This window comes from Oncorhynchus clarkii, chromosome 4, assembly GCF_045791955.1.
Source record: "Oncorhynchus clarkii lewisi isolate Uvic-CL-2024 chromosome 4, UVic_Ocla_1.0, whole genome shotgun sequence".
Lineage (NCBI taxonomy): Eukaryota > Metazoa > Chordata > Actinopteri > Salmoniformes > Salmonidae > Oncorhynchus > Oncorhynchus clarkii.
The window spans coordinates 28386134-28407687 of record NC_092150.1 but is presented as its reverse complement, the minus strand read 5'-3'; the positions used below and the strand labels follow the sequence as shown (position 1 = coordinate 28407687).

The 21554-nt window shown below is 45.9% G+C and overlaps 1 protein-coding gene across 1 annotated transcript; it reads right to left on the bottom strand.

Moving 5' to 3' along the window:
• LOC139406680 (cytoplasmic polyadenylation element-binding protein 2-like) lies at nt 1-16240 on the bottom strand. The gene is given in 12 exon segments (XM_071149555.1): nt 1-386; nt 1680-1861; nt 2328-2442; nt 2586-2704; nt 3017-3106; nt 3265-3432; nt 4968-4991; nt 6372-6422; nt 8644-8734; nt 11760-12032; nt 15039-15965; nt 15967-16240. Coding segments are annotated over 12 exon segments (2328 nt in total). The 5' UTR covers nt 16027-16240; the 3' UTR covers nt 1-158.
• Between the last annotated feature and the right edge of the window lie 5314 nt (nt 16241-21554).

Sequence of the window (21554 nt, the reverse complement as noted above, 5' to 3'; positions counted from 1 at the left end):
TACAAAAGATAGATATATTGTATACTGTTATGTACTCTATACTGATAGCTTACGGTAAGAAGCAGGGCGATGACACTTTTTCCTGCCTGGCGATGTCTCTCTTCCTTGACTGTTGCTTCTGACCATGTCTCCATAGCGACATGTGATCGCGTTTATCTTCAGTTCCAGCGGAAGTGAATTTGCCTTGGGCGGTCAGCCCCCTCTTTGACCAGCGGCTTGTGGAACTCTCGGCCGGCGCGGGAGTGGATGTTAGCCCAGCAGAACTCACAGTAGTACTGCAGGCAGGTCACGTTGGCGCAGAAGAAAGGGGCAAACTTCCCCCCACAACGCGCCCCCTGGCACTCATCACAAAGCTGGTCATCCAGAACATAGGGCTTCACCTCCACCTGCAGGGGTACAGGGGTACAGGGGTACAGGGGCATGGAGGGGATGAGAAGTGGAATACTCAGACACAGCACAGATACATACACTGAGTGTACAAAACATTAGGAACACCTTCCCAATATTGAGTTGCACCCCGTTTTTCCCTCAGAACAGCCTCAATTCGTAGAGGGATGGACTCTACAAGGTGTCAAAAGCGTTCCACAGGGATGTTGGCCCATGTTGACTCCAATGCTTCCCACAGTTCTGTCAAGTTGGCTGGATGTCCTTAGGGTGGTGGACCATTCTTGACACACACAGGAAACTGTTGAGCGTGAAAAACCCAGCAGCGTTGCAGTTCTTGACAAACTCAATCCAGTGCGCCTGGCACCTACCACCATCCATACCCTGTTAAAATGCACTTAAATATTTTGTCTTGCCCATTCACCCTCTGAATGGCACACACACACAATCCATCTCAATTGTCTCAAGACTTAAAAATCCTTCTTTAACCTGTCTACACTGAAGATCATAGCTTTCCCCTGGATTCACCTGGTCAGTCTATGTCATGGAAAGAGCCTGTGTTCCTAATGTTTTGCAAGCTCAGTGTATACTGAGAAATAGGATAAGGATAATATAGGATAAGTGTATATTTGACCGGCAGACAATCTGCAGTATGGCGGCGGACGGTATTATGCTAACCCAACTTTTATGCCTTTCCATAACCCTGACCTTAACCTCAGCGAAACAACCTAAATTTAACCTAAACCTGACATTTGTTCCTAAACCTAACCTTAATTAATTTTGACCAGTATGCATAAATTAAGTTTTTGTTCTGCCTGTCGAAAATCCAAATAATATACCTATAAAATAATAGTGTGGATGTAAATACATTTAGCATACAGCATGTAAATACACTGAGAAAGCACAGATATAATGCTGGTATACATAGTGAGAGATGAACATGCTACTATACAAACAAGGACAGGGTTGAGGCTCTGTGAGATTTAAAGACAAAGGAGTCAGCGCTGAGAAATGGAACTAATTCAATTAGCACTAACAAGCATTCTCTTCTCCATAGCAACCACCGTCTAACTATCTGCGTGTGATGCTGAGGGAACACACACACTCTTTTCCTTTGAACCACAAATCCTCAGGAGGACTGATCCTCTCACACGCTCCCTCTCTTACTCTCTCTCTCTGTTCATCCCTAGAAAATCATGAGGAGAACGTCTCTGACAGGATTGTGTGGTTAATGAGAGGGAGCGGTAGGTGGGAGGGAGGGAAGGATGGCAGGGAAAAAGGGAGAAAGGCTATACCCGCTTGTCAATGTCTCCATGTTGCAGCTGGACGAATCTGGCGCTGATAGCAGCGATGTAACTCTGCTGATTGGAGAAGGCCACGCGCCCCGCCCCTTTTGGGTACTTGAGCTCTGGATCGGTGTCGATGCCAGCATAGCAGACCCCCCCATAGAGACGGTCCATAATCATGGCCAACTCCACTGGAGAGAGATGAGAGAAAGAGACAGAACAGAAGAAACGAGAGAGAACGGGGGGAGGAGATGGGGAGGTGACACATGAGTAGGTGAGATGGGGAGGGGCAAGAGCGAAAGAGTGGAGGAGGGGGTTGTCAGATGAATTTTACGATATGTGATTACACGGGGGAAACATTGCCAGCATTTCAGACGGCCCATATTACTTCAAACACAACATCTGTTTATCTATTTACCATCACCAACATGAACATACCGATCCAATTACATACTGAGTAGATCAACTAGAGCAGCGCTGCCCAACCCTCTACTTGGAGAGCTACTGTCCTGTAGGTTTTCACTCCAACCCTAATCTAGCACACCTTAATAATTAGCTGGTTGATAAACTGAACCAGGTTAGACTTGGGTTGGAGTGAAAAACTACAGGAGCGTGGGAGAGCTCTGTGATAGAGGGAGATTGTGTGTGTGTGTTTACCTGCTCTGAGAGGGCGTGGAACGCCTCCTACGAAGATGGTCTTTCGAGGATCCAGAGCCTGAGAGCCGTCCATCACAAAGTCACTGTCACTCAGGTTCCATGGACGAATCTGGACCTAGAGACACACACCCGTACACACATATCCCATACATTTAATCATTGCCAGATAGAATTACACAGTGTAGGTGTTGCTAGTCTCACAGATGTCCTTGCTGGTGGGAATGGCCCAACAGAGAGCTGGGTTTGTGTTGGACTCACAGGCTTGTCTTTGATGGTGGGGCTGGAGACACAGAGGTAGAGCTTGCCGTCCTCCTCCATGCAGGCCTCGATCAGAGCCTGCACTGAGCTCTCCTCCTGGAACAGCAGGAAGGCGTAACCTAGGCAACACACACAACACACTCTCAGGGGACAGCACCTGGAAAGAATATCCAATAGTGGGGGAAAATACTGCTACAAATACACTGAATTATTCCAATTTGACCAAGTACTATATATACAGACTATGTAGGTAGTCATAATGGAAAGAGAATGTGGGTTAACTTAGCTGTGCTGTCTCTTCCAGCAGTCACAGGGACTGCATTGATAGCTACAGGCCATATATATACAGTATACGGTGCTAAAACATACCTTTATGACATACTGTACCTTTATGTCAGTTTCAGTTAAAGGAATTCTGAGCAGAGCTTTACCTTTCGGGGGGAAGTAGGATTTGCTCTCAGCCTTGTGTGGCCAGTCCACAACCAGGTGGCCAAAACGACGGAAACTGTTGGTGATCTCATCTGACCAGAGAAAGATAGAAGGAGCAGGGAGCAGGGAGCAGGGGGAAAGAAGAAGGAACCAACGTGAGTAAGATCAACTGTTCACACCACCATATAAACTGGCACAGACAAGCTGTCACTGAACTAACACGATTGTGTTATGCTCTTCCTCCTCTCACCTTCATCTATGTCAGGGGGAAGGCCGCCCACAAACACTTTGCGGGAGAAACGCTCAATGCGCTCCCCGTTTGGGTGGGGGTAACAGTTGGTGTCAAGCCCTGGGACGCCCTGGTTACCGTGCCCGTCATCAAGGAGAGTGTCTTCAATTGGGAACAGGGACGAGCGGCCTTGAGAAGAAGAGGTCAGAGGTCAGACCGCATAGACAATGACATCCACATAGATACACACAAACATACATACAGTCACATCACAAGGCACCCATACTTCTGCTGTGCACATTCAATATTTGGGGGTTTGTAAACAACAGAAGCAACCAATGGTTCTGTACTATCTGTTATAACACCCAATGACAGTTACTAGATTGAACACTCGTGGAGCCCAATTGCTTAATGTTATGTATCTCAGAGGAGGCTGGTGGGAAGAGCTATAGGAGGACAGGCTAATTTTCATGGCTGGAATGGAATAAATGGAAAAGTATCAAACCTATGGACACCACATTTTTGACTCTGTTCCATTAATTCCATTCCAGCCATTACAATGAGCCCTTCCTCCTATAGCTCCTCCCACCAGCCTGCTCTGAAACACTTCTCGTTTTATAATGAATCACATGATAAATGCAAAGGGTCTATAACAACATGTGCCATGGCTGTTGACAACTGTCATCAGGCTTTGTGCTTTGTAGCTACAATGTAAAGTATAAACATGAAGTGAAAGAGGATTATGTGCAATCTAGTATAGATATGCTGTAAGACCAAGACACGCAACCATGAATTCTCCAGCCAGAGCTCTGTGACTGACTGACAGACAGCAGACAGAGAGGACAGGATAGAGATCTGGTAAGAAAGCAGTAGCAGGGGTTAGAGTAATGGACTGAGGAAAACCTATGGTTTACTGAGTCTGAAACCTATAGCAATGTGCTATGTCTGGATGTAAACACATATGGTGCAGCACAGTGACCTGTAACATAGTACAATCAAAAACCAAAAGCAAATGCTGGTACAAGAAGCAACTGCTTGGGACACCACGTATTATTCATACTAAATCTTTTTTTTTTTTGTCTCCCACATCAGTTAAAGGCCCAATGCAGTCGTTTTGTATCAATATCAAATCATTTCTGGGTAACAATTAAGTACCTTACTGTAATAGTTTTCCATTAAAATTGAAAAATATATACATTATACATTACACAGATCTATAGAAAAACTATTCTTCAAGGAAGAATTTTGCTAGGACTGTCTGGGAGTGGTCTGAGTGGGAGGGAAAACTTAAAACTAGCTGTTATTGGCAGGAAGGTTTGGAGCTTTGTTATTGGTCTATTAACCAATTTACCGCCTGGTGATAACACCAGGCAAGCAGAAACTCCCGCCCGTGCAAACACACTGATTAGAGGGTCCTTTGTGGATTGTATTTTCAACTAGTAACTATCAGGAAATAACTCCGATTAAAAAAAGACACACTTTTACAGTGCTAGTTTCATCAGCTGTTTTACAATATGATACAAAACACAGGAAAAAAATATCATTTTGACTGAACTGAGCCTTTTCACGGTTGGTGATGAGTCATGCTGACGCTAGAAACACTGAATTGTTTGTATCCAGACTGGTAGCTGCAGTTCAGTAGCATTAAACCATGCTGTGTAGTGTATGTACACGCAACACACATGACATGACACAGACTGCACGTCACATGAAGGCGGCTTTACCTCGGCGTCTCCCATAGCTCCTTGCTGTACGTAAACAAAGTAAAGAGTGGTTTTATGTCTTGCAGACATTCCTCGCAAAGTAAATCACCCACAGACCTGGCTGGTACTACTGACACTACAGAGCAATCAAACTATGGCCCTCTAGTACCTAGTACCATGATTTACCCCTACCCCCTTTTATCTCCTCCTCATCTGACTGCATGGTTGGAGTATCATAAAACCTTATTATGGTCACAAGATTGTCATTACGTTTCCCTCCACAGTTTTTATGCGAGTAATGTCATTGTGTATCAAAAAAAGTGTCATGGAAGTGTCCGTTTTATAAACGCTGACAGATCATTTGTTCGTTCGACATAGTGGGATCTTTTTGAGTCGTTAAAATGAATTACGCAACAAATTGTGGTGGAAATGATTACTTGCGCAATTGTAGATAGAATAACTAGCATGTGGAGGTACATTTGCTGTCATGCGAAGCTAGTGGTCCTCCCACTGCAACTTGGAAATGCATGCACAGTTTAGGCTACAGTGTGGTGAAAGTGCACGGTGATGAGCTTGATGCTCCTTTCCAATAAATATTGAGGGTCTTAATTTGTTTCAAATTAAGTGGCATGATGATCAGTGCTTAGCTGCCAATTAACAAATACAAATGCTCTTATCCATCTCATCATATAACCTAACCTGTCCAGCACTTACGAAAACATATTGCAGTCAGAGTGCAGTATAACTGCAGTACACTGCAGTATAACTACAGTGTGCTGCAAATACTGTGTCTAATATAACACTGTTTTTTTTTTTTAATTTTGCAGTATAACTGCATTCTGCAATTACTGAGTCCAAAATACCACAGTCGACTGCAGTTACTGCACTTTGACTGCAGTTTCAAAGCGAACTGTTCTCTGAGAGCAGAATGTGCAAAAAACGAGATTGGGCAAATTTGTCTTAGACTTAGACAACTAGGCATTTCACTTCATCGTGCGAAGGACACTATTAAACATTCCTCTTGGACATACAGGACTTCATTATCTTAAGCCACTGTAGGATTACAGCAACAATGCATATCCCTCATGAGGTTTTTAGAGTTGACATGATGGCTGACTTTGTCCTATAGATTCTATTTACATATATAACAGGAGACATGTTTACTACACTGTTACTACTGTCTACTGTCAGTCTAACTGACACCCACAGCACAGCATAGGAGAACCAACACTACTCATTAAACAAAGCAACCCAGAAGTTCAGAAAAGTGTCAGAAATGTCCATTCTACACATACTGTCTAGCCTGCTTCTCGAACTAGCCTGGTTAAGCGTCCCCAATGTGATAATCATGATATGGAAACATTTACACTGAAAAGGAGATGGAAAAAGAGACACAAGCTGGCGTTGGCCAGGAGAGATAATTACCATTGAGCATGAGCAGGCTGTCGGCTCCAGGGTGAGGGCATCCCACACGGCCTGACATTAGAGAGAGACACACACAACACACACACACACATACACACAGGGATGAGACTCTCAGCAGATGGAGAGGCCAGGGCGAGGCCATCACGGGCACGGCCATGTATATGGAGCAGCAGCACCCTTGTCACATGGCTATAGCCTACTGAGCTGTAGTGTCAGAAACAGAACACAGAACAATACCCTGTTGATCCATGGAGACAGCTTGATATATATATATAGAACTTGCTTAGCATGTTAAGCTACAGAGAATGTTACCTAGAATGCAATGCAAAACCTGAATCACTTGCTATTATGTAAACATCGGCAATGTAAACATCGGCAACTTCCTGGTTATCTAAATGTTTTATCACAAAGTAAAACCCTGAATCAATTTGGGTTAACCCTAATGAAGTATCAGAAGCAAAAGTCAGTTATTTAATGGAAAGAACCTCAGACGTGTGAACAGAGAAAGAATGCATACCGGCAAATGATCTGATCTCCAGTTGAAAAAGAAGCAACCCTTTTCCACTGCCATGTTAGCATGGTACATCTCCCATGCCCAATTAGCTAAGCTAATTTCTAAAGCCCTGTTAGGTTTGTGCTTGCCTTCTGCTTCTGCTCTGTTAGCTTAGCCCTGTGCCTAGCAGTCAGGGCTATAAATGGCAAAGACCACCCTCCCCTACTGTCCCCTCCCCTCCACCCTCCTCTCTGCACTCCTCTGGCTGTCACATGCTGTGTGTGAATGTGCGATCATGTCTAAATTTAGTCTGTTTCCCTCTGGTTCTCTGTGCTGTGAATACTGGCCTATGTCGGCAGAGCGATGGGTCAGTAACCAGAAGGTTGCTGGTTCGAATCCATGAGCCAACTAGGTGACGAGTCTGCTGGTGTGCCCTTGAGCAAGGCACTTAACACTAATTGTTCCTGTAAGTGGCTCTGGATAAGACTATCTGCTAAATGACTAAAATGTCTGCTCTATCTGCTCCTGCAGGCTAAACAAGAAATTCAACTCAAGAGTCCTGGACAGGTGGAGTACAGGACACTGGCTGTGAGAATGACATTGCTATCTAGACTAGTAAATAACTAGTAAATAATTAACAATAATTATTGTGCTGTGTACTGTAAATGTAAAATTGTCTCCCAGTCTCTGCCATATAGGCTTAGGAGCCTCCTGTCCGTGGTTTGGGGGAGTATGTTGAAGCCAGTAGGCTTAACCATGTGTGTAGCTAGCCAGGAGTCATTTTACACTGACTGCAGTTTACCTGGATGGAGTCTCTCCTCAAGATCCAGCACCTGGGCCAGCCCTGTCACTCTACTCCTGGGCCAGCCCTGTCACTCTACTCCTGGGCCAGCCCTGTCACTCTACTCCTGGGCCAGCCCTGTCACTCTACTCCTGGGCCAGCCCAGTCACCCTACTCCTGGGCCAGCCCAGTCACCCTACTCCTGGGCCAGCCCAGTCACCCTACTCCTGGGCCAGCCCAGTCACCCTACTCCTGGGCCAGCCCTGTCACCCTACTCCTGGGCCAGCCCTGTCACCCTACTCCTGGGCAAGCTCAGTCACCCTACTCCTGGGCAAGCTCAGTCACCCTACTCCTGGGCCAGCCCTGTCACCCTACTCCTGGGCAAGCTCAGTCACCCTACTCCTGGGCAAGCTCAGTCACCCTACTCCTGGGCCAGCCCAGTCACCCTACTCCTGGGCCAGCCCTGTCACCATACTCCTGGGCAAGCTCAGTCACCCTACTCCTGGGCCAGCCCTGCCACCCTACTCCTGGGCCAGCCCAGTCACCCTACTCCTGGGCCAGCCCTGCCACCCTACTCCTGGGCCAGCCCAGTCACCCTACTCCTTGTCCCTTTGAGGAGTGTCCTACCCTATCCTATCAGGACAGAGAGTGCTGCCAGGCTGCCTGACTCCTGTCTGTCAGTGTGCCCCAGGTTAAGCAGTAGCAGTAGCAGCAGGATCAGGGCTGTAAGTTAATTTAAAGGCACAGCCGGTGGTGGCAGTAATACTTACTCTTACCAGGGAGAACATAAGCAGCTCGCGCTGGGGAAAACAACATGCCTCAAGGAGGGAGCAGGAAGCCTGTCAGTTCCTTGGGAAAGAGTATGCTGCGCCTCAAATGCATTCCCCCTAATCACCATTATCCGCAATCACAATGCCCTTCCCCATTATACAGTGAGTAAGTACAGTGAGTATGAGAATTAACGACGGTGGGGAGGGAGTAAATAAGTAGTGTCTCACCCTTCATTGGATCCTGCTCCGCCCGCATGATGTCAATCAGAGAGCTTTCAAGTGAGTGCATGTTTAGAGTGTCGTACATTCTAGATCGATCCTGAGGGGAGAGAGGGAGAGAGGGAAGGACAGAGATATGAAGGCTTAAACAACTGGGAAAAAAACTGTCAAACTGAAACACACACATACAACAACTGGAACCCTGCAGTGGTCTGGTACATACTGTAGGCATGGGTAAGCCTGTGGGTGTGGCTTAATATTCTGGACAGCACATCCATGGATAAAAAAACGAATCTGTATTTATTCCCTTCAGGGGTACTAAGGTATGCTTGTGAGCAGAATGGGCCCAATGATGGATTCACCAGGAACTCTGGAGCACGTCAGTCAGTCAGTCGGTCGGTCGGTCGGTCGGACGGACGGACGAAACCAAATCCAGGGATTTAACCCTGAGTACTTGCTGGGATGGGGGTTATTACGAACTCATCAGAGGGACAATAATACAGACCCCTGTACAGTAGATCTAAACCAGAGCCCACTCAGGGCCTTTAGAAGAAAGACTTAGAAAATGGTTTATACAGATCTGTGCCCTCTCCCGGTTGAGAACAAGAGTCAAGATAGTAAAAGGTCATATCAGCACCTCTCACAACTTAACATTTACACTATTATCTAATTAGACAATAAAAACATTTTCTACGTGCCGAACATGCTAGACGTATGTTCATCACATAGCCAGACCACCACTCAACAGTACTCCACACACTACTTCTCCACAGACAGGATTGAAAACACTCATCTAAAAGTGGTCCAGTGGTCAATCTGTGTGTGATTTTTAGGCTAATGTTAGGCTAACGTTTACTGCCTGACTCTGAGGCATAAGTCAGGGCCCCTGACAGTAAGAGGAAGGGCAGAGAGAAAAGGCCATTGGTTGGATAATACCAGATTATTACAGGCAGACCGGCCAGGTTCCCTCCAGGCCTGTTTATAGCTGGGCTTTACACAGAGGAAAAAACAACATGGCCGTTAAATATCATATAGCCTGTCATCGGGTGGACATTCTAGTTTATGTGATGCTGTAGCAACTGTAGCAACTGAAGGAGTGTTGCCACACTGTCACCGAATAAGAATGTAGTACAGGTCTGTGTAGTATAACATCCTTTATATGGTATGACATATCTTATGAAGGATTTATAAAGGCATTATTATGGAATGATCGAAGCGTGTAGGAATGTACACTCCACCGAATAGGCAGTAGGTCACCTCTCTTTCTCTCCCAGTGCCAGCATACACCCCTCTCTCTCTCCCTCTACATATCTCTGTCAATGACGTTCACATCATGATGAAGCACAAATGCAAAAAGCCCTATCCAAACATAACACAGAGGAAGGAAGGAAAAGAGAGGAGACGTGTATGGAATCTGAGGAATTGCTAGTCGGACACTGTTTATGGAAATGAACAATTCATGGAGCCTCGCCTGCTTCCTGGAAGAGGAAGAGCAGAGCCATGACAGAAGGGAGAAAGTGATGAGGGGATTACTTTGAAAAATAGATCAGGGGAATAACTAGCGTGTTTTTCCAGTCTCCACCTGGGAAAATACAGTATGGTGACGGTGGCCCACCCAAAGATCCTTTCTTAAAGCCTTCTGCCTCCAGTTTCCCCCTTTTGTACTTAAAAGGTCAGAACTGTGCTGTGCATAATTAGATGACATCAGTTATGGGTCTTGAAGTATGTGTACATAGAGCTATAACAACTCCCATCCTGAAATAGACTCAGGTGAAACCTGCTAAACGTGGTGTTAAAGTAGCTTTAAAGCAGCCCTACTCCCTGACACCTCCCACTATGGCAGAAATAAATAACACTGCTCCCGTCTGATTGAAATGGTAATTCTGCTCGTCATCTGGGAGTGACATTGATTCTCAGCTGTGTGTTTTCTAAAGAGCCCCTTTACACTTTCCCCCTTCCTCTCTCCCCCCTCTGCTCCCTCCCGGCTCTCTGTCTTCCTCTCTCCCCCCTCTGCTCCCTCCCGGCTCTCTGTCTTCCCCTCTCCCCCCTCTGCTCCCTCCCGGCTCTCTGTCTTCCCCTCTGCCTCCTGCTTTGCTTTCTCTGTCTGGCTTTCTGCGTTTGATGTTTGTCGCCTTCCTGCTCCTTCTTTCCCACAATCCTACACTCTGAAACACTCTGCACTTTGAAAACAGGGCTGTGAATATTAAACTGTCCCATTCCCATCATTTAAACTGTTCTTCTGTCATCCCTGCTCTCTCTCTCTCTCTACCTTTCATCGACCACTCTCTCTCAAACACCCACTCTCTCACTCACGCTCTGGCTTCAATATCTAATTCAGGAAATAATTCTGTAATCCTATGAGTCCGGCCCTATTTCACTCACTGCATTAAAACCCTTTTACACTACACCCACCAGTATACAGTACACACACACACACACACACACACACACACACACACACACACACACACACACACACACACACACACACACACACACACACACACACACACACACACACACACACACACACACACAGACCCCTGTAAATTTACACTGAGTGTACAAAACATTCGCAACAGCCTCAATTCGTCAGGGCATGGAATCTACAAGCTGTCAAAGCATTCCACAGGGATGCTGATCCATATTGACTCCAATGCTTTGTTGTGTCAAGTTGGCTGGATGTCCTTTGGGTGGTGGACCATTTTTGATACACACGGGAAACTGTTGAGCGTGAAAAACCCAGCAGCGTTGCAGTTCTTGACACACTCAAACTGGTGTGCAAGGCACCTACTACCATACCTCGTTCAAAGGCACTTAAATATTTTGTCTTGCCCATTCACCCTCTGAATGGCACACATGAATGTGCTGAATGGCACACAATTCATGTCTCAATTGTCTCAAGGCTTAAAAATCCTTATTTAACCTGACTTCTCCCCTTCATCTACACTGATTGAAGTGGATTTAACAGGTGACATCAATACGGGATCATAGCTTTCACCTGGATTCACCTGGTCAGTCTATGTCATAGAAAGAGCAGGTGTTCCTAATGTTTTGTAGGTTTAAAGCAGCACTCAGTCTATGCTTACTGAGAAAAACACAGACACCACAGTCAAAGCACGTACCTGGAGAGGCATAAGCGTGTTACTGTTACTGTCTGTTCGGAACATGTTCTCCTCAATCCAGGCCTTGGGGCCCATGGGGCCGGCGGAACGGGGGAACTTGGGCGGTGCGATGACGTTACTGGAGAAGGGTTTTTTCATGGGGGAGACCTGGCTGACAGAGCCCGGGATGCCCATGCCTCCACCACGACGGTGGTCCCGACCCCAGGACATACCACCAGAGCTCCAACCACTCCCCTGGTGACTGCCCCCCCAGGGAGATTGCTTCACCATGGGCTAGAGAGAGAGAGAGAGGACGGGGAGGAGTGGATAGAGGCTGAATGTGAAATTGTATTCATTGTTGGTATTTTGTGTGTTTCTTTTGATCCTGTGTTTCCCTCTGCAACAGCCTACAATGACCTGGTTCTGTGGAGGGGTTGGAAGGGTAAGAAGATTTAGGGCTTTAAGACTAATACAAAGTATCCCGTGCACACTGACACCACCAACATCCATTTCTCTCTCTCTCTCTCTCTCGCTCTCTCTCTCTCTCGCGCGCGCTCTCACTCACTCTCTCTCACCACACAACAATGACATTTACATTTGAGTAATTTAGTGGACGTTCTTATCCAGAGCTACTTAAAGTTAGTGCATTCATCTTAAGATAGCTTGGTGGGATAACCACATATCCCAGTCATAGTAAGTACATGAACCTCTCCCTCAACGTCAGAAAGACAATGGAGCTGATCGTTGACTACAGGAAACGGAGGGCCGAGCACGCCCCCATTCACATCGGCGGTGCTGTAGGGGAGCGGGTCAAGAACTTCAAGTTCTTCGGTGTTCACATTACTAAGGATCTTTCATGGTCCACATACACCAACACAGTCGTGAAGAGGGCATGACAACGCCTCTTCCCCTCAGGAGGTTGAGAAGATTTAACGATCCTCAAAAAGTTATACAGTTCTACAGCTGCACCATTGAGAGCTGGCGGCATCACCACTTGGTATGGCAACTGCTTAGCATCTTAGCACCGACTCGGTATTGGTACCCCGTGTATAGAGCCAAGTTATCGCTGCCCATTGTCTATTCATTATTATGTGTTTTACCTTTCTATTATTTCTCTATTTTCTTTCTCTGCATTGTTGGGAAGGGCCCGTAAGTAAGCATTTCACTGTTAGTCTACATCTGTTGTTTCTCTCTGCATTGTTGGGAAGGGCCCGTAAGTAAGCATTTCACTGTTAGTCTACATCTGTTGTTTCTCTCTGCATTGTTGGGAAGGGCCCGTAAGTAAGCATTTCACTGTTAGTCTACATCTGTTGTTTCTCTCTGCATTGTTGGGAAGGGCCCGTAAGTAAGCATTTCACTGTTAGTCTACATCTGTTGTTTCTCTTTCTGCATTGTTGGGAAGGGCCCGTAAGTAAGCATTTCACTGTTAGTCTACATCTGTTGTTTCTCTCTGCATTGTTGGGAAGGGCCCGTAAGTAAGCATTTCACTGTTAGTCTACATCTGTTGTTTCTCTCTGCATTGTTGGGAAGGGCCCGTAAGTAAGCATTTCACTGTTAGTCTACATCTGTTGTTTCTCTCTGCATTGTTGGGAAGGGCCCGTAAGTAAGCATTTCACTGTTAGTCTACATCTGTTGTTTCTCTCTGCATTGTTGGGAAGGGCCCGTAAGTAAGCATTTCACTGTTAGTCTACATCTGTTGTTTCTCTCTGCATTGTTGGGAAGGGCCCGTAAGTAAGCATTTCACTGTTAGTCTACATCTGTTGTTTCTCTCTGCATTGTTGGGAAGGGCCCGTAAGTAAGCATTTCACTGTTAGTCTACATCTGTTGTTTCTCTCTGCATTGTTGGGAAGGGCCCGTAAGTAAGCATTTCACTGTTAGTCTACATCTGTTGTTTCTCTCTGCATTGTTGGGAAGGGCCCGTAAGTAAGCATTTCACTGTTAGTCTACATCTGTTGTTTCTCTCTGCATTGTTGGGAAGGGCCCTGTTAGTCTACATCTGTTGTTTCTCTCTGCATTGTTGGGAAGGGCCCGTATTTTCACTGTTAGTCTACATCTGTTGTTTCTCTCTGCATTGTTGGGAAGGGCTCATTTCACTGTTAGTCTACATCTGTTGTTTCTCTCTGCATTGTTGGGAAGGGCCCGTAAGTAAGAATTTCACTGTTAGTCTACATCTGTTGTTTCTCTCTGCATTGTTGGGAAGGGCCCGTAAGTAAGCATTTCACTGTTAGTCTACATCTGTTGTTTCTCTCTGCATTGTTGGGAAGGGCCCGTAAGTACATTTCACTGTTAGTCTACATCTGTTGTTTCTCTCTGCATTGTTGGGAAGGGCCCGTAAGTAAGCATTTCACTGTTAGTCTACATCTGTTGTTTCTCTCTGCATTGTTGGGAAGGGCCCGTAAGTAAGCATTTCACTGTTAGTCTATATCTGTTGTTTCTCTCTGCATTGTTGGGAAGGGCCCGTAAGTAAGCATTTCACTGTTAGTCTATCTGTTGTTTCTCTCTGCATCTGTTGTTACATCTGTTGTTTCTCTGCATTGTTGGGAAGGGCCCGTAAGTAAGCATTTCACTGTTAGTCTACATCTGTTGTTTCTCTCTGCATTGTTGGGAAGGGCCCGTAAGTAAGCATTTCACTGTTAGTCTACATCTGTTGTTTCTCTCTGCATTGTTGGGAAGGGCCCGTAAGTAAGCATTTCACTGTTAGTCTACATCTGTTGTTTCTCTCTGCATTGTTGGGAAGGGCCCGTAAGTAAGCATTTCACTGTTAGTCTACATCTGTTGTTTCTCTCTGCATTGTTGGGAAGGGCCCCGTAAGTAAGCATTTCACTGTTAGTCTACATCTGTTGTTTACCAAGCATGTGTTGATTACATTTACATTTGAACCTCAGATCTATTAGTCACACGCATGCAAACACACACACTCACACACACAGTGTGGGGTTTATTGAATAATGTCATCCCTGCCTTACATTGGCCCGGGCAGCTCTTACATGTTCTGGGAGCACAGGGACGCATTTGTTTTCATCATCATAGCTGCTTTTATGCACTTCTGTATAGTAGGCTAACTAACATGTAATAATAACATATTCATAACCATGGCCTGAGCCTAATACAATCTAGGAGTGACATTGATGTGCACTAATTTACATTAGCTTTACAAACAAGTATTATATGAATATCTCCCACCCACTCTAACAGTTTCTATATATCTGTCATTTTAAAGGATCAATCCTCTATTCTATGGGGATCCTGGTTATGGTTTCCGTGTCAACAGATGCGTAGAGAGGACTGGAGATAGCTCACCTGGTGGTGGTGGTTGTAGTTGTTCCTCTGCTGCAGGAAGACGCCTTGCTGGTGCTGATGATGGTGCTGGGGGTGCATCTGGGGGCTGACTGGGGACCGGCGGCTCTGCTGCGTCTGCTGAGGGGCGTTGATCTGGTGCGAGAACGGACTGGTGAAGCCCTGCACGTTAAAGCCCGGGCACGGATTAGCCGACACCGGAGAAAAACTCTGGAAGAAGGCTGGGTTGATGGAGGAGGGGATACCGGGATAAAAGCTGTTGTCTGGCTCGGTATGAGCCATCTGATTAATCGCGTTTGCGTGGTGGATAGGGTTGGCCGAGTTGGAGACGGGTGGTGGCGAGCTGGTCTGAACCGACCACGGGGTTCCGAATCCATGGAGTGGAGGTGAAGCTGAGCCACCACTCGGGTTCTGCATCTCTTGGTTCTGGAGGTTTGGAAAACCGCCCCCGAGACTTCCGGCCAACATATTGCCGGTGCCACTGTCATTGCCGTTATTTATATGGTGGGTGATGAGGGAGTCCATTTGTATCTGAACCTTGTTTGGATTTACGGAAGTGGGCGATGGCGACGCGACAGTCTCCACATCGGCTTCAACCTCCCCCACTGGCGAGCCGCTGATTCGTCCGGGGCTGGTGTCTGTGCTGCACGCGGGTTTGGTGGAGACTTGAGCGGTGAAAGGCTGGCTCAGCGGCAGGTGACTGAATTTCCCTTGGGGTAGGGGCGACTCAGTGCATCCAAACTCTAGCTGATGTATTTTCCACTCGTGCTGAAGGTCAAATATAGACTGTGTAGGGCAAAAATGATCTTGACCAAAATCTGGATTCTGGTTCAGGTGGTTGTAGTTGGAAGTGAGGGCTCCCAGCTGGTTGTCGGTTTCATTTGGTTGCTGTATCCCGGCTTTATTGATTGTGTTGTTTTTTTCTGTACTACTTTTCCTCTGTTGGCGGGGGTCGTTGTTCGGTTGTCACCCCCACAGGCTCATCCTGCATGTTTTGCCGATGCGCAGCAACTGACAGGAACAGTGGGGACAAGGCGGCGACGCTACTGTGCGAGACCAAGGGCGAGCCGGGGCGCAACTGGCGGATGGAAACCGGAGAAGAGGAGGAGCAGATATTAGAGTGCGTCCGTCGAGGAGTAGAGCGGTGTCCAATGGTCGCTGTCTGTAATAAACCAAAACGTAATCACCCATTTATTTATCTACAAATATGGATGAACGCAGTTGTCCATTCCTCCGCCTAGAACAACATAGGAGAATGTGCAGAATAGATGCGTCGACAGATAAATAGTCTACGAGAGATGAGGGGTTTGTCTCTGTTTGGTCGGCGTTTTCTACAATTAATATTTGTTTCTTATTTTAAACACGATGAATCTAAGCCCCTATTTATTCATGTTAAAGTTAGCCTTATATTGTAGCCTCCGAAATCCAGTCCTGACCGACCGTATACCCCCTCCTCTCGATACCGGCTGTACTGCTGCGGAAGAGGATTAAAGGTCTCGATGAAGTCTACGTCACGACCGCATCAAGTTCTGTTCTATCCCTTGCTCCGCCCTTTTTAGTGAATGCTGCTGATCGCTTCTACCGGGGCCGAACTGCAAACGCCGCATAAATCTTTCATTTTTCACAAGGTCCAGTAGCCTACTTCGTCATGATGTCCTGATTATTACGCTTTAAATTACACTTATGAGTTTGTCCACTGCAGGTTTGGGCGGAATGGGAACATCCAGTCCTATGTGTCAGATATCCATCAGATACCCCATCTCCTCCATCATATGCTTTATTCCTATTGATGTTGTGTCACACATGGACTAAAAGCATGCATTCTTGCCTAAAGAGATTGAATATATAGGCCTTAAACAGGTAATTAACTGTTTTGTGTCCAGAGCAGCTGTCATAGAACAGGGCCAAGTTGCATAAAACATTTCAAGTGTCCCTTCAATATGTAACTTTTTGGGCGACCCAAACAAATTCACATAGGAATGTGAGTTATAGATTTGTCATTCTCATTGAAAGCACCTCTAAGAAGCAGTAGATATGTTCTATGTGTGCTATTTCTATGCTTCCTGATCTTAAGTTTTGTTTTTGCTTTTACTTTCAGTTTTGTACACCAGCTAAAAAAACAGCTGAAAATATAATATTTTTGGTTATTGAACATATATTTCACAGCGTTTTAGATGGTTTTGTCACATAAACTGAAATTTGGCGAACCATTCGTATTTTAGCAACCAGGAAAGGGCAGTGTAATTTCTGCATGTTGCACCTTCAATGGGTTACCTAAGGAATCATTTCCCCTTACCTAAGGTAATTGTTTATGGGTGTTGCCATAGCCCCTCAAACATTTCCTTAGGTAAGGGCATAATTTAAGGGTTTTACAAGTTACCATGGAGACAACCTGATTCACTGAATGAAACCTCATCAAAGATTTTTTATTTATTTTATTTTACCTTTATTTAACCAGGTAGGCAAGTTAAGAACAAGTTCTCATTTACAATTGCGACCTGGCCAAGATAAAGCAAAGCAGATCAACACATACAACAACACAGAGTTACACATGGAGTAAAACAAACATACCATCATTAATAAAGTAGAAAAATAAGTCTGTATACGATGTGAGCAAATGAGGTGAGATAGGGGAGGTAAAGGCAAAAAAAAAGGCCATGGTGGCGAAGAAAAAAACAATATAGCAAGTAAAACACTGTAATGGTAGATTTGCAGTGAAAGAATGTGCAAAGTAGAAATAAAAAATTATGGGGTGCAAAGGAGCAAAATAAATAAATAAATACAGTAGGGGAAGAGGTAGTTGTTTGGGCTAAATTATAGATGGGCTATGTACAGGTGCAGTAATCTGTGAGCTGCTCTGACAGCTGGTGCTTAAAGCTAGTGAGGGAGATAAGTGTTTCCAGTTTCAGAGATTTTTGTAGTTCGTTCCAGTCATTGGCAGCAGAGAACTGGAAGAAGAGGCGGACAAAGGAAGAATTGGTTTTGGGGGTAACCAGAGAGATATACCTGCTACAGGTGGGTGTTGTTATGGTGACCAGTGAGCTGAGACAAGGCAGAGCTTTACCTAGCAAAGACTTCAAATCAAATCAAATGTATTTATATAGCCCTTCGTACATCAGCTGATATCTCAAAGTGCTGTACAGAAACCCAGCCTAAAACCCCAAACAGCAAGCAATGCAGGTGTAGAAGCACGGTGGCTAGGAAAAACTCCCTAGAAAGGCCAAAACCTAGGAAGAAACCTAGAGAGGAACCAGGCTATGTGGGGTGGCCAGTCCTCTTCTGGCTGTGCCGGGTGGAGATTATAACAGAACATGGCCAAGATGTTCAAATGTTCATAAATGACCAGCATGGTTGAATAATAATAAGGCAGAACAGTTGAAACTGGAGCAGCAGCACGGCCAGGTGGACTGGGGACAGCAAGGAGTCATCATGTCAGGTAGTCCTGGGGCATGGTCCTAGGGCTCAGGTCCTCTGAGAGAGAGAAAGAAAGAGAGAATTTATAGATGACCTGGAGCCAGTGGGTTTGGCGATGAATATGTAGCGAGGGCCAGCCGACGAGAGCATACAGGTTGCAGTAGTGGGTAATATATGGGGCTTTGGTGACAAAACGGATGGCACTGTGATAGACTGCATCCAATTTATTGAGTAGGGTATTGGAGGCTATTTTGTAAATTACATCGCCGAAGTCGAGGATCGGTAGGATGGTCAGTTTTACGAGGGTATGTTTGGCAGCATGGGTGAAGGATGCTTTGTTGCGAAATAGGAAGCCAATTCTAGATTTAACTTTAGATTGGAGATGTTTGATGTGAGTCTGGAAGGAGAGTTTACAGTTAACCAGACACCTAGGTATATGCAGTTGTCCACATATTCTAAGTCAGAACCGTCCAGAGTAGTGATGCTGAACGGGAAGGCAGGTGCAGGCAGCGATCGGTTGAAGAGCATGCATTAGTTTTACTAGCATTTAAGAGCAGTTGGAGGCCAAGGAAGGAGAGTTGTATGGCATTGAAGCTCGTCTGGAGGGTTGTTAACACAGTGTCCAAAGAAGGGCCAGAAGTAAACAGAATGGTGTCGTCTGCATAGAGGTGGATCAGAGACTCACCAGCAGCAAGAGCGACATCATTGGTGTATACAGAGAAGAGAGTCGGCCCAAGAATTGAACCCTGTGGCACCCCCATAGAGAATGCCAGAGGCCCGGACAACAGGCCCTCCGATTTGACACACTGAACTCTGTCTGAGAAGTATTTGGTGAACCAGGCGAGGCAATCATTTGAGAAACCAAGGCTATCGAGTCTGCCGATGAGGATGTGGTAATTGACAGAGTCGAAAGCCTTCGCCAGGTCAATGAATACGGCTGCACAGTATTGTTTCTTATCGATGGCGGTTAAGATAACGTTTAGGACCTTGAGTGTGTCTGAGGTGCACCCATGACCAGCTCTGAAACCAGATTGCATAGCGGAGAAGGTGCGGTGGGATTCGAAATGGTCGGTAATCTGTTTGTTGACTTGGCTTTCGAGGACCTTAGAAAGGCAGTGTATGATAGATATAGGTCTGTAGCAGTTTGGGTCAAGAGTGTCCCCCCCTTTGAAGAGGGGGTGACCGCAGCTGCTTTCCAATCTTTGGGAATCTCAGACGACACGAAAGAGAGGTTGAACAGGCTAGTAATAGGGGTTGCAACAATTTCGGCAGATAATTTTTAGAAAGAAAGGGTCTAGATTGTCTAGCCCGGCTGATTTGTAGGCGTCCAGATTTTGCAGCTCTTTCAGAACATCAGCTGACTGGATTTGGGAGAAGGAGAAATGGGGAAGGCTTGGGCGAGTTGCTGTGGGGGGTACAGTGCAGTTGACCGGGGTAGGGGTAGCCAGGTGGAAAGCATGGCCAGCCGTAGAAAAATGCTTATTGAAATGATCATTTATAGTGGATTTATCGGTGGTGACAGTGTTTCCTATCCTCAGTGCAGTGGGCAGCTGGAGGTGTTCTTATTCTCCATGGACTTTACAGTGTCCCAGAACTTTTTTGAGTTTGTGTTGCGGAAAGCAAGTTTCTGATTGAAAAAGCTAGCCTTGGATTTTCTAACTGCCTGTGTATATTGGTTTCTAACTTCCCTGAAAAGTTGCATATCACGGGGGCTGTTCGATGCTAATGCAGAACGCCATAGTATGTTTTTGTGTTGGTTAGGGGCAGTCAGGTCTGGAGAGAACCAAGGGCTATATCTGTTCCTGGTTCCAAATTTCTTGAATGGGGCATGCTTATTTAAGTGAGGTGAGGAAGGCATTTAAAAAAAATAACCAGGCATCCTCTACTGACGGGATGAGGTCAATATCCTTCCAGGATACCCAGGCCAGGTCGATTAGAAAGGCCTGCTCGCTGAAGTGTTTCAGGGAGCGTTTGACAGTGATGAGTGGAGGTCGCTTGACCGCTGACCCATTACGGATGCAGGCAATGAGGCAGTGATCAATGAGATCTTGGTTGAAAACAGCAGAGGTGTATTTAGAGGGCAAGTTTGTTAGGATGATATCTATGAGGTCCCCATGTTTACTGCTATGGGGTGGTACCTGGTAGGTCCATTGATCATTTATGTGAGATTGAGGGCATCTAGCTTAGATTGTAGGATGGCTGGGGTGTTAAGCATGTTCCAGTTTAGGTCACCTAGCAGCATGAGCTCTGAAGATAGATGGGGGGCAATCAGTTCACATATGGTGTCCAGAGCACAGCTGGGGGCAGAGGGTGGTCTATAGCAGGCGGCAACGGTGAGAGACTTGTTTTTAGAGAGTTGGATTTTTAAAAGTGTAAATTCAAATTGTTTGGGTACAGACCTGGATAGTAGGACAGAACTCTGCAGGCTATCTCTGCAGTAGATTGCAACACCGCCCCCTTTGGCCGTTCTATCTTGTCGGAAAATGTTATAGTTTGGGATGGAGATTTCAGAGTTTTTGGTGGTCTACCTAAGCCAGGATTCAGACACGGCTAGGACATCCAGGTTGGCAGAGTGTGCTAAAGCAGTGAATAAAACAAACTTAGCGAGGAGGCTTCTAATGTTAACATGCATGAAACCAAGGCTATTACGGTTACAGAAGTCATCAAAAGAGAGCGCCTGGGGAATAATAGTGGAGCAAGGCACTGCAGGGCATGGATTCACCTCTACATCACCAGAGGAACAGAGGAGGAGTAGGATAAGGGTACGGCTAAAAGCTATGCGAATGGGTCGTCTAGGACGTCCGGAACAGAGAGTAAAAGGAGGTTTCTGGGGGGCGATAAAATAGCTTCAAGGTATAATGTACAGACAAAGGTATGATAGGATGTGAATACAGTGGAGGTAAACCTAGGCATTGAGTGATGATGAGAGAGATATTGTCTCTATAAACATAATTGAAACCAGGTGATGTCACCTAAGACAGCTAACGATTGGCGGGCCGCAGATGGGCGTTCAGGTAACGTCGCGACGGAGGGGCCAGTTGGATAACGCCCTCAAAATCAAATCAAATCAAATCAAATGTATTTGTCACATACACATAGTGAATG